The 13,043-nt window shown below is 41.5% G+C and overlaps 1 protein-coding gene across 1 annotated transcript in view; it reads left to right on the top strand.

Annotated features, from left to right (window-relative positions):
- The window catches only part of LOC147669005 (leukocyte immunoglobulin-like receptor subfamily B member 3), a gene marked incomplete at its 3' end in the record, with an annotated part of 559,849 nt that overhangs the window by 494,067 nt on the left and 52,739 nt on the right, over positions 1-13,043 (top strand). The window contains exon 7 of the mRNA XM_086948290.1: positions 357-647. Within this exon, the coding sequence (XP_086804416.1) occupies positions 357-647 (291 nt within the window). The remainder of the gene's footprint in view (positions 1-356; positions 648-13,043) is intronic.

Consider the following 13,043-nt stretch of genomic DNA (forward strand, 5'->3'; position numbering starts at 1 on the left):
TATGTAGCTTGTAAGAAGACTGCGTATATTGCGATGGTGGTTGCCGGGGTTGGGGACTGGCGCTCATTTTTGGAGACCTGGAATTATTCGGAATCATCAGACTTTGGCCTAAAGCAAGAGAGAGAAAAGCCGAAACGGGGAAAGAATGACTAAAAGATGCAAAGGGGTGTAAATAACCTGCATGTGTGTGATAAAGAGAAATGGCAGTAGAGTATTGAAAGTAAGAGGCAGGAAGCGAAATCAAAACTAGATATTCAGTGACCCGGGCATTCAGTGCTTAAGAAAAACTTCAGGTAATGTTAAGGCTGATGGCGCACAATGTCATTCAAGAAAATATTTCTCATTGCCTCTTTCAGATCTGTTCAAGCCGTCCATCTCCTATGAGCCGGCGCGGAACGTAGAAGGAGAGTATACAATTACCTGCTCAGCACCCCAAGAAAAGACAGTGAAAAGAATGTTCCTGTATAAAGGTGGAAAGCAAACACGTCTTAAGGATCGCACTCTCTCGCCGGGGAGCCAGAGCGTGTCTTTTCCCATCAGCGGCGAGAATGCCAGAGCTGGCACCCAGTACAGGTGCTCCTATCAGATCCAGGACTCCGGAGAATTTGTGGAATCACCACTCAGTGACCCCATACAGATTGGAAAAGGTGAGCTGTGTAACATTTTATGGTTAAAGACGGAGAAAAGGTACAAACGTACAACAGAAACGCCATTTCATTAGAAACCCCTTGATCGTTTTTTCTGTTTACCAAAAGAGGCTTGTCTTGGACAAAGCGTATGCAACATCTGTGAAGTTCTCTTTTTAACAGGAAGCCCCAGGACACTTTAGGTAAGTTTTAAGAATGATGTATCTCCAGTAGGTCATCAACGAGTCATAAATCTTCCAAAAGAGCAGCCTGCAAACTGCCTCCAGTTAATTATCAAAATTTCTGTATAGAAGCGTGGAAACTAATCAGTGGCAGTCAAGTGATGTAAAACCAGTGCGTGAACAATATCACTAAAATACATAGCTATAACATATATTCCCTATGAAAATAAATTGGATTACAGAAAAGGGAATGAACACAAAGCAACACATCAACAAAATAAAACAATGAATAAACACGGCAATATATCAGTGCTTCCCAAACGTTTTAGCCAAAACCCCACTTTTTAGAACACAAACTTTCGTGAAACACCTAGGGCCCCATCAGGATGGGTGGCGGATCGCCCCCGCCGGGGCGGCGGCAGCCACCGCCGGCCGAGCGAGGGCGATCCCCCCGCCATCCTTGCTGCAAAGACCCCCGCCATAGTACCATGGCTGGGGGGTCCACGGCGGACGGAAAGACCGTCCGCCGCTTTTCCGCCCGGTCGACAAGTCGACCGGGCGAAAAAGGGATCAATATGGTGGCGGTGTCTGTTAGACACCGCCAGCCATATTAAGATGTGGGCGGTAACATGCCTTTCTGTGGTGGCATTGCTGCCACGAAAAGGCCTGCGGGGATTTCTTGCGGGGCCCGTTGCAGGCCCCCAGGTACTCTGGGGGTGGGGGGTGCACATGGGGTATACCTATGGGACCCCCTTGCATTTCAATGTACAACATGGCAGGATCTCGCATGGTGCCTGTCACGTTGTGCATTGAACAGCACAACTTGCATTTTTGGCAATGAGGCAGGTGGTGCTTTCAGCACCGCCCACCACAATGTTAAAAATGTAGGTTGCGCCCGCCAATGTGGCGGGCGCATCCTAATGGGATGTGTCGGACCGCGGCTAGCATTGCGGGCGGTTCCATTTCCCACTGGTATGGCAGGCGGACAAAGTCGGCCCACCATACTAATGTGCCCCCTAACTTTAATGGAAGAGATAGGCGATTTTATAATATAACTAAAGCATTGTGTGGCCGGGCACTGTCATTTACCGACAGCACATTTTCAATTGAAATGTCCACTATATTTGCACAGACATATAGTTTTACTGATAAAATTATTTTGCTCACAAATGATAATGTGTGGAAATCGGGTTTCAGTGAAAGTTTATCATTTATTTGTGCATAACTATGTAAAGCCTCTTGCTTCGTTTTGATGCTATTCAATTTTTTGTTTCTATCACACTTCAGAATTACAAATTACTTTATGTTTGCTTTTCTGACTGTTGTATGTGTACAGGTATTTACATTTTGTTGTGTGTTCTAAAAAATTACACCCAACAGCCTTTCCCTTTGCACTCTCTGTACCTCAGCAAGATTGTCACATAATTTACTTTATTTTCCCTGGCTGCAAATTGAAAGGAGTTTGAAAAAACCAATCCTCATGTTAGAAAAGCTTTTGGCTTTGCCAATGTCTTTGAGCTTTATTGTAGATCATAGTGGGTGCTGAGCAGCATGTTGAAAAATTATAATAAAAAGTGTTATAAGCATTTGTGTTACCTTATATTTAGCCAGTAAGACATTATTGTGTAGGCGAGACTTAAAAAATGAGGTACTGCATTTTTTTCAACGCCAACAAATAGATCTAAATTTTATAAAAAATGCAGCAACATGGGATGCTGCACAGTGGAAGGTCCTTCCCAAAGGCTAACTGGTCACCTTTTAGTCGTTTATTGCTGTATTTGAATGGTAATGCAATACTAATAGGGTGAATCCTTTGATATAACAGTATTAACATGGGTGAAAAAGAAAACGTAGGGGTCTATTATGATGTAGGGCGGATCGCATCCGCCCGATTGGTGGTGACGATCCGCCCTACATCATCCCCAGCCCGCCTCCCATTTCCCCCTGCCATATTATGATTGCGGGGGTCCGCAACGGACGGGAAGACCATCCGCCGCTTTTCTGTCCGGTCGACAAGTTGACCAGGCGGAAAAGGGTTGAATATGGTGGCGGTGTCTGCTAGACACCGCCAGCCATATTAGGATGCCAGCGGGAAGCAGTCTATCCGTGGTGATGGAATCCTAATTGCCGGTGCGGGACCGCCGCACCACTGGTGGCCGGTCCCAGCACCGCTAGGGTGGGGGGGCAGACAAAATCCCCCTGCCATGCTAATAGACCCCATAATGTGGTTGAACCGTTGCAAAATATTCTGCATAATTTGCCTTAACCTGTATTATTATGTTAGCTCTAGCACATAATTTGGTCCTCTCCTACCATATAATTCCAGTGGGCCTGGGTGTAACCAAATGCCACTGGAATTATGAGAGTATGCTACTGCATAGTTTTCTATATAATAATTGATTGACCACACATGCCACATAGAACCTGCCCAATCTTTTGCAGTACTCAGCAAAGCACATTTAGTTTGTAATCAAAAGTAATCAAAAGTAAACACAAAAAAGTGTGAAAGGCATGTGCCAAGCTTTGGCAGATGCTTGGCAAAGGTTTTTAATCACCCCTCAAATGCTGCACTTATGTGTTCAGTGCTACAAACAAAGTGGAACTTTTGGCCAGACAGCATTAATGTGGGTTAAAATTGCAAAATAATGCCACATCATGCATCATATTTTGCGTTTTCTAGTCACAAAGTTTGTTAAAGCTGCCACATATTTGGTCTGCCACTGCCACATAATTCCAGTGACACTCGCAAAGACAATGTGTTGTAGCAAGAAGCCAGCATGGTCAACATTAGGCGTGGAGCCCAGTCCGGGTGTAGTACTGACATGGTGTTAAGCTGTGAACTTTGAGTAAGGTTATAGATTGTGTGGCAGATATCTATTGCTTGAATGACAACTTTATGATGGATGCTGGTTACAAACTGAGTGAAAGATGCTGGTTTCCAGAATTGGGATTGCATGATCAATGCTTGGTACGATATGCTTGATGGATATTGATTACCAGAATGGAGATTGCTGAAGGTCGCTTGTTGAGGATTGTGTGACAGGTGTTGGTTACTTGAATATAGATTACTTGATGGATGCTGGTTATGGATTGCCTGATAGTTGCCGGTTACCTTGATGATGGCTGCGTGGTGGACATTGATTGTTTGAATAGGGATTCTGTGAAAGTTGATAGTTGCCTAAATTGCAACTTTGTGATAATTATCGATTGTCCAAATAGGGATATCATGACGGATGCTGGTTGCCCAAGTGGAGATATTTTTAGGGATACAGGTTGCCCGAATGGGGATTGTGTGATGGACGATGGTTGCCTGATTAGGGGATTGCATGATAGATGCTTGTTGCCTAACTGGGGATGGCATGTGATGTTCAAAGCACCTTGAATCAACTTCATCAGAGTTTCTTTAGCCCCTCACCTTCAACAAAGCTGTGGTTAGAAAAAGAATGCCACACTGTAAATCATTGTGTGTGGGCAGAGTCATGTCTGCAGGTCGTAATGGTCTTAACGCTCCTTAGACTACTTCTTTTTAATTGCTTTTAACATTGCTAAGAAGACCAGACTGAAAATGGAATTTATTTCCCCATGCAGAAACCAGCACATGATCACACTATGATAACAAGCTTTCTTTGTAGTAATGAAAACAAGCACTTCCACATGCGAAGAATTCCCACCACACCATATAGAGATGACCAACTATCTCCTTCTCTGCTTTACTTTCTACACGCATGTAGCACTTAGGGGCAGATTTATGTTAACTGGCGCATCCCCAGGGATGCGCCAGTTAATGTGCGCCACAGCTCCGCCACCCATGGTGCAAGGCAGGGAAGATGCGTGACGCATCTTTCGGCGTACGGGCGGTGCATTGCTGGAGTCATGTCGCAAGTGCGACATGACTCCTGCAGTGCACAGGGGCCACCCCTACATTGCATGGTGCATCACCCTTACGCCTGCTTCAAGCAGGCGTAAGGAATTTACGTAGAATGTGACTCAGTGAAATCCTATAGATTTCACTGAGTCACTTTCCAGGGGCGTTCCTGCTACGGAACGCCCCCCCTGCACCGGAACGCCTACATGAAACCTGACGCAGGTTTCATGTGGCGCAGGGCCTTACACGGTGACGCATCTCCATAGATGCGTCACGTTGTAAATGCCTCGTAGGGATGGCCACCTTTACACCGCCTTCCGTGACGCAACAGCTGCGCAAACGTGGCGCAATGGCCTCATAAATCTGCCCCGCAGTATCTGTACTTTTCTCCTCCCTGCGGTATTCTGCCTATGGTACGCAGCCCTCTTACTTGTGGTGCAACTCTTTCCCATCACAGGAAACAATGCAGAACTGGAGCATATGTCATGTAACCAGTTGTCAAAAACGCATGGAATGAACAAACACGGTTTACTACTTTATACTTTGCGGCCTTCAGTGACAGCCTATTCACCAATTGTTCGTCTGCTTGAGTTCTTACTCGGCTGCAATTGGTTGATCTTGGCACAAAGAGAAGCGACAGGTCAAGATAAAAAGTAGGAGATGGTGTACGCTGACAACAGGGGAAGAAAAAAATGCAGAGTTATGGCCATAAAACAGGCACCACACAGAATATTAAAAAAATGCAAACAAAAATCTCAAGTTTAATAAGAGAAGTCGACTATTTTCACCGTAGAATTACAAAAAACAAAACAAATCTAGAGTTGATATAAAAAAAGAAAACACAACGGACATAAAGCTGCCACTGCGGTGCAAAGTATGGAAAAAGAAACAAACACTGTTAATGTGGTTTAATTTCACTGTAGCAGTGCGGTGCTTGTGAAACGGAAGCAGTGCTGAAACAATAATGAAATACGATCACTTTGAAGAAGTGCTCGTTCTACATAGAAAAAAGTGCTACAGACAACAAAATTAAATGAAAAATGTGGAAGCGGCAAAGGACTCCGGCAATAATTCCTTAGAGTTAACAATTGAGAAAAGGTGGGACATACAGGAACCATTATCGAATTAGTAGCAACGTTTTTTAAAGGACACTTACAAAAGAGATTCGGAAAGTTGGAGGCTGGGTCTAAGCCCATAGAATGAATACAGCATATCTCGAAGACAGGGCACACTCAAACTAAAACAATAGGCAGCAACTTGTCAGAAGACATGGCCTGACATTTGACCTCTTTGAAGCGCAGCAAATGTGACACAGTAAGTACAGAATTTAAAGGCATCTGTATTTTTTACATGGACTTTCAGACCCACCAAATATCCACTCGCAATCAATCATTGGGTCGCAACCCACAGTTTGGGAAACACTGCAACAAATTCTTGTCAAAACCCTTTCTAATTAGTTTCACAGTCTTGCATCCACAGAAGAGGTTTCCTTAACAGTGCAGACTTAACCAATGTTTTGCTTCTTCCAATTCAACCTGATTTACTACATCCAGCAACTCACTCAACACATTTTTACCTGGGATCAGGCTATCAGGAACATGCACCACTTTTTCCTGTTCCACTCATTGCCATCAGCTAACTCCACTAGATGTAGACCCATCCTAACTGTGAGAAATCGGGTTGCTGGTAGACTGAGCTGTGAGCCCTGGTGAAGCAATATCCACAATCCCTTGAAGGGTGAAACACAAAAGTCCCTAAATTGAACTGTGCTTAACTCTGAGTAGCTTGGCTCGCAAAGCCGTCAGGCATAACTTACAGGCAATGTGTTAATTATTTATGCAGCACACAAACAGTAATAAAGTGAAAACACAGCGCAAGAAAAACTGATCGTATGTTACTTTATCATATTTGTGAGAATATTTGTGGGTCAAACGCAATTAAAGGAAGTATATACAGTGCCAAGCTACCAAGGTGGTGGGCAGGGGTTATCTTGGGTGTGTAATCCCCTTACCCTGACTGGAAGGAAGGGTCCCTACTTGGGACAGGGTGCAAGCCACAGCCAAGTAGAGATGCCCTTTTCTAACACTAGCTATCTTTTGTTCTGTTTGTGGTATTTGCGTATGTGATACAGCCTGCTGTTGGAATTTGATGAGGTAACAGAGATGTCATGGAATGTGCTCGGGGAGAGTTGCTGATGGGATATGCAGGCAGTTGATAGTTTAGGAGTAATACTACGCTACTTGGAATAAATACTTTTTATTTATGAAAAGACGTATGTGAAAGATCCAGGCCCATTAGTTCTGGACCTGTTCTAGAGACACGCTCTGATGGTTCTTTTCCACAGCATGAAAGTGTGAAGGGGAGAACATTGTTAATGCAAGTCAATAAATTAATCGACCTTTTCTTACCGCATATTAATCCACAAACAACTAAATAAAGTTATTTAATTTATTACAAAGCCAAAAATAAATGGACATAAAAACATCTCAACATGAGGGTATAGAATGACAAAGGAATTAGCATGAAGCCAAATCTACGCATCCAAGTTAGACGATGCAGGGTGAACAAGACTATGAATTCAAGAATTTGGATACAAACAATCAAGAAGCATGAGTCTAAATTTCCCTGCATCGAGGATTGGTGAGTGAAAAGCATTAAATCTATCCCTACTCTGGTGATAAGATGACATCCCTACTTAAGCATTTTCAGTGAAAAGGAAAAAGGTGTCAGTGCGTGAAGTCTTCTTAAGAAGTCTGTCCACCATCAGTGGGTCAGGTAGCATAAAGCCAATATCATTAGAGAGTTTGTTCTGAGATGCTCTCTCTCTCAAGGCAAGAAAGAAGTTGTCCTTTTCCCTAATTCCCACAATCAATTATCCACAGGTAGAATTCTCATAATGCACTGCGTGCAAACAGTTTACAATGTGCACAGTCATGCGGTACTTTTCCACGATGTTCTCCGTGTACATCTCTCATAACAAGTCGTCCTTAGTTCACATGACTTCCCCAGTGTGTCTCCATTTTTATCACCTCCAAACCTTTTAATTGTAACTTCTTATCTCCTTGCCTAGCTACTAAAACAGACATTACTTTTCCATAATGAATGCTTCTCCGCCTGCAATGCAAACATGAGGAAGAACAGATTCTACAGTGAACATGAACTTCAACTAATTCTAAAGCAAGAGTTTTCAGGAACTTGCATTTCAGGCCTACAACCTTAGCTAACATAAGAACATGTCACTTTAAGCTTTACAGTCTTGCCTAACTCATTTTCTGAACAAATTTACCATATAAAAATATTATTTTTAAACACATTTAGTATACGGAGGTCGTTAGTATCCCAAAACAAGTTCTTCATGTTAAAAGTTTCTGCTAGTCGCATTAATTTCCTATGTTAATTCACCATGTTACTTGTCAGTGACCTAACACATGTCACGTAATTGTGTAAATATATTTCAAAATTCTAACACCACCTGTTAATAAATTTGCAAGATTATATGCAGATGCATTCTACACGTGATTATAATGCACTGCTACAAATGGAGGAGATTTCTGTTCCATCAGTTCCCCCCTCTGATGACGTTGAGACATCATAAAACCCTTCAAAACGTCAATGTGGAGTAGCCGATCTAAAGAGATGTCATAGATTGTATTCTCTGTCTGAACCCCGCTCATTCGCTTCAAATTTTCATAGTGACTGTCCTGCAGTCTTACCATCCTCTCCCTTTCTCTTAAGGAATTCTCCACTTGCCTCGCTTTGTGCCACTTATATGCCTTTATCAACCCTACCAAGATAATGATACGGATTGTAGCAATCATTATCGGTTTCAAGATGTATGCAAGGATTCCACTTAACAGATGTGCCGACCATTTTCTGACTGCTTCAAATCCTTTTCCAACCTTATCCCAAACTCCTTCAGCTGCCAAGTCCTGTATTTTATAATGTATCTTGTAAAGCAAGGAGAGGGGCTCGTAAGATCCAGAAAGGGTCAGAGCACCAGTTACAGTATTAGTAAGAATATTTTACCCTCTGGACTAATGACAGAATCAGTTACTTATTTCACACACTCCGCATTCATACTTTGTAACAGCTCCAAGAACGGGTATTTTATGTGGATTGTACAAAAGTTTTATTTTGCAAAAATTCAAGATTTGATAAAAACATAAATTCCTTCTAAAACAATAATCACATATTAAAAAGACATCGAACAATGTCTACACATAATGGAAAATATTAAACAGCTAAAATTACTATTTAGGACAAGAAGGGAAGCTATTACCAGGCAATTCACCGTATGCCTTTTGCTAGTTAACCCCTTCCATGTTGATGACGGCCAGGAGCTTGTGTGCTGATGACGGCTCCCGGCCGTCATGACCGCACCCGCGATCGGAATGTGCCGCACAAGCGCAGAATCGCGGCCGCGCACAAGGGGTTATTCTGTAGCTGACTAATGACAAAAACATGAGACAACAATTTGTTACTTTGTTAGTTGTCCTGTCCCAGATTTAACAATTTGTATTTGCGTCAACGCATTTCGGCAGAGCTATATGTTTACTCCCACCATCTTCAGGACAGATCTTTAATTCCTTTCACTCAGTCTTCAATGTTCAATATCTAACAAAAAATATCTATGTATATATTCCGGTTAATTTCCTATACATAACCACAAATTTTATTTATGCTATTTTTCTAAAAGAACCATTAAAAAAACATTTTTAAAAAAACTTTGGACAGAACCATCTTATTTTACAGTGAAGAATGCTTCTCAGAGGGTATTTGACATACAATTCTCATGATAATATCACAACTAAATATATTCAAAATCTTAAAATACAACAATCTTTTATTGTGAAACACCTGAATACTTAACTATAGGGACCCATTGGGCATGTTCCAATATCTCATTAATACACCATTTATACAATCACCACACACTTTTCTTTTATTTCATGATTTCATATATTTCTATGACGGACTAGATATTTTTATATCTTAGTTCATTATCGATTTCATTAAAAATATTATTCTTCTAACATGAATTACCTTAATAGGATAGCCAGTTTGTCAATCCTATTATTAGATCTTTTCCTCTGTTGTTTACAATCAACTTGCTCACTCCCTTTGGTTTGTATCAACCTATCATATTGGAGAGCCAAAATTAAAACACCATTCTAACCCCTAATGGGGTTCATAAATACAACTCACATCTGGGTTATTGCTCACCTCAGAATATATTCAGGATTATTCACTATCGTTCTCCATAAATATTTATTCTTGTATTCTTGTATTCTTATCTTTCTCTTCTGGTAGTTGTAATTCTTTAAAATCTTTATCTTTACCTATGGGAAGGAATATGTTGGATCTATTGAAAAAAACACTCTTTTATATGTATATTTAAATGGATACTAACTATCCTTTATTATCCACCACGGTCACGTTACTTATGCTTAACCTATATCTGGTCATCCATTAAAATCATTCATTTGAAGATATTCTGTTGGCTAATGCCTGTACTTCTCGTTCTCAATCCTCTTTTCAAAGGGTGTTCTTGATGCGGTATTATTAACCACAGGGCTAAAGATAAAACAATGAATTCTAATTAATATGCCCTAGTGTTTCTAATATGAAAATCCCTTTATTTTCCCTTGTAATGATACCCTATTCTTGTCCCTCTTTTTAATTTTCCACAACCATAATACCAAAATGAAACTTTACATCTTCCTGGTAGCTGTTGAATTAATACAATAACCTTCAGCCTATCGCTATTTTATTTTCATTGATATGGTGAGGCATGGCCCATTATATACATGTAGTCCTTTTTATCTCCCTCTCTATATTGTTCAATCAATAGGGCCCGTATTTTGATACATAACGCTATTATGGGTACTCTCTTTTCACTATTTTTACACAAGTTAATTAGAGCACAGGCCCCATAGCTCATACCCCTTGTTTAATATTATACCCCCTAAAGTAACATTCTGTATCTTTGTGAATGCCATACTTATACCCGCTGGGAATACTCCTGTGTATTGTGCATATGCCCCTCTCAGTTCTTTTTATAAACAAACCCAAAACGGAAATTGCCGTTATTTGCTCCGTTTCTTTATTTAAGCGTAATTCGCTTCAGCTACCTTATCGATACTCGAAACGAAAAAAAGAAAAAAAAAGAAATAAAAGAAAAAAGATACTCGAAACGGCTTGATAGTGTACACATTGCCATCATAAACAAACAGATTGGCCATTCTTCTCTCAGCGTCCTATCTTTACCAATACCCGCTGTTTTGTAACTGACTTGAACCCCCGATATATTTTACATACTACCTATACCGTTGCCCACTATATTTTGTCACCTACCAGTATGGCTCCTGTTTTCGACCTCTCGTTCGGCTGCCTTTCGTTATTGTGTTTTCCGATTTCAGAGAAAGCACTTCCTTATTCTATACGTGCTATTTATGCTTACTGCTTGTAGTGCAACGCTTCTTTTCTTCCGGTTTCTTCTTAAAGGAACCCGGACCTTTTTTCACCCCTCACATTTCTTTAAAGGGAAACTACTATTTTCTGCTATAATGTATGTCAGTGATGTTATTAATATATCCCTTCAGATCTTCTATTAGAAATATAAGCACAACACTGTTGGACCCTCAGCATCCGACAAACTTCGCCTTCTTTTGGAAGTAATACATCTAATGGAAGACAATTCTGCATCACCATCACCCTTATCAAGATCATCTCCTCATCTAGGAGTAATAAAGACTAAGCTGTGTTAACAGATAACTTATCCACTTTGGTAAACAGCCTTCTAATCTTGATGTCATTCAACACCACTCCCAAACTAGGTATTATTGCTCCAAATATGTCTCCCACATCCTCTCCTGCACTCATACCACACTTTTTCCTTCTGTTTTACTTTCCTTCCAAACTCTTCAGAGTATCCACGTGGTATATTTTTGGAAACATGGCAGCCAAGTAACAAGTTCCATACCATTTGTTCAGTAACGGAACATACGCATCTTCAAATCAATGGCTAGAATGTGATGCACAGAATCGCTAACAGTTACGTCACATATTCATCTCTAACTGTAACGCCATGTGATCATTTGCCTGCCTAGAAACGGTGATAGGCACCCCTTGTTGTCTGTCAGGTTTTATTTTGTTTTGTTTCTGTGAAAACATTGGTAACTTTGAAAGACATAGTAAATGTCCATGTGAAGGAAAGTGCTGGTACAGGCTTATAGCCATGTTCATTGCAATTTATATGCGAGTCACAGTCCATTAGTCCTTGTCCACATCTAATGACAACTCACACAGGAGTGTGCACTACTTTATAACTAAGCATGGGCGAATTTTGCGAATCTCGCGTTCGTGAATTTTGCGGATTTGCGAACTCGCAATCCGCAAAATCCGCGAATTCTCGCGAATTTGCTGATTTTTTTTTGTGTTCGCGCGGGTTTCTGCCAGGTCGCGAGGGTTTTGTACAATTTCGCAAACGCAAACTTACCTGTCGGGTCGCAAGTTTTGCGAACTTGTTGTTTCTACGTGTCCAGCCTGTTTGGGACACTCTTCTTCATCACTGCCACTCTCTGTCACCACTGCCACTCTCTGACTACTCATGCCACCCTCTGGCCCACCCATGCCACCCTCTGTTTCATCACAGCACCCTCTGGTTGTCCAGTCAGTGTACATTATTGTGGCAAAGCAAAGCACACCTTCCCTGCCTCAAGTGACCTGAATTAATTTGGGGCTGATTAATGTGTCACAGAATATTTTTTTAGCTGGCACCTGCTTCCTTAGTGCTTCCTGATTAGTGATCTTTTGCACTTGCTATGTGCTTTCATTGTTGCAAAATTAGTTACAACACCTGCCCTGCCCCAACTGACAATAATGAATTAGGGGCTGATTAATGGATTTGAACTTCCAGCCTGGCTCCTGCTTGTCTCCCTTAGCTGTAATTCAGGACCTTTGTGGCATATGTGTAACTATTCTGAGGTTCAGAGCAGGGTCACATAATAGTTGCAACTGGCAACTGAACTCTGGAGGGGCCCCTCAGGAAGCACTACAGGAAATGGCTACTAATGATGAGCCTGAACTTTTGAACCTGGTAAGTAGTTTCAGTTTTGCTAAGATCGTATTTCTGCAATTTAGCGCTTATTTGCGGGGCGCAAAGTTGTACTGGGAAGCCGCGAACTCACGCGAACAGTGCGAGCAAGCCATAAAATCCGCTGCTCGCGGATTTGCGGATTTTGCGGGAGATTCGCGAATCTCGCGGATTGCGAATTTACCGAAAATCTGCAAAATCCGCGAGCGAAACGTATTTTCCGCCCATGCTTATTTATAACTGCATGGAGCCTGATTCACAAAGGGCCTCCACAC

The sequence above is a fragment of the Lissotriton vulgaris genome, unplaced genomic scaffold (assembly GCF_964263255.1).
Source record: "Lissotriton vulgaris unplaced genomic scaffold, aLisVul1.2 SCAFFOLD_1419, whole genome shotgun sequence".
Classification (NCBI taxonomy): Eukaryota; Metazoa; Chordata; class Amphibia; order Caudata; family Salamandridae; genus Lissotriton; species Lissotriton vulgaris.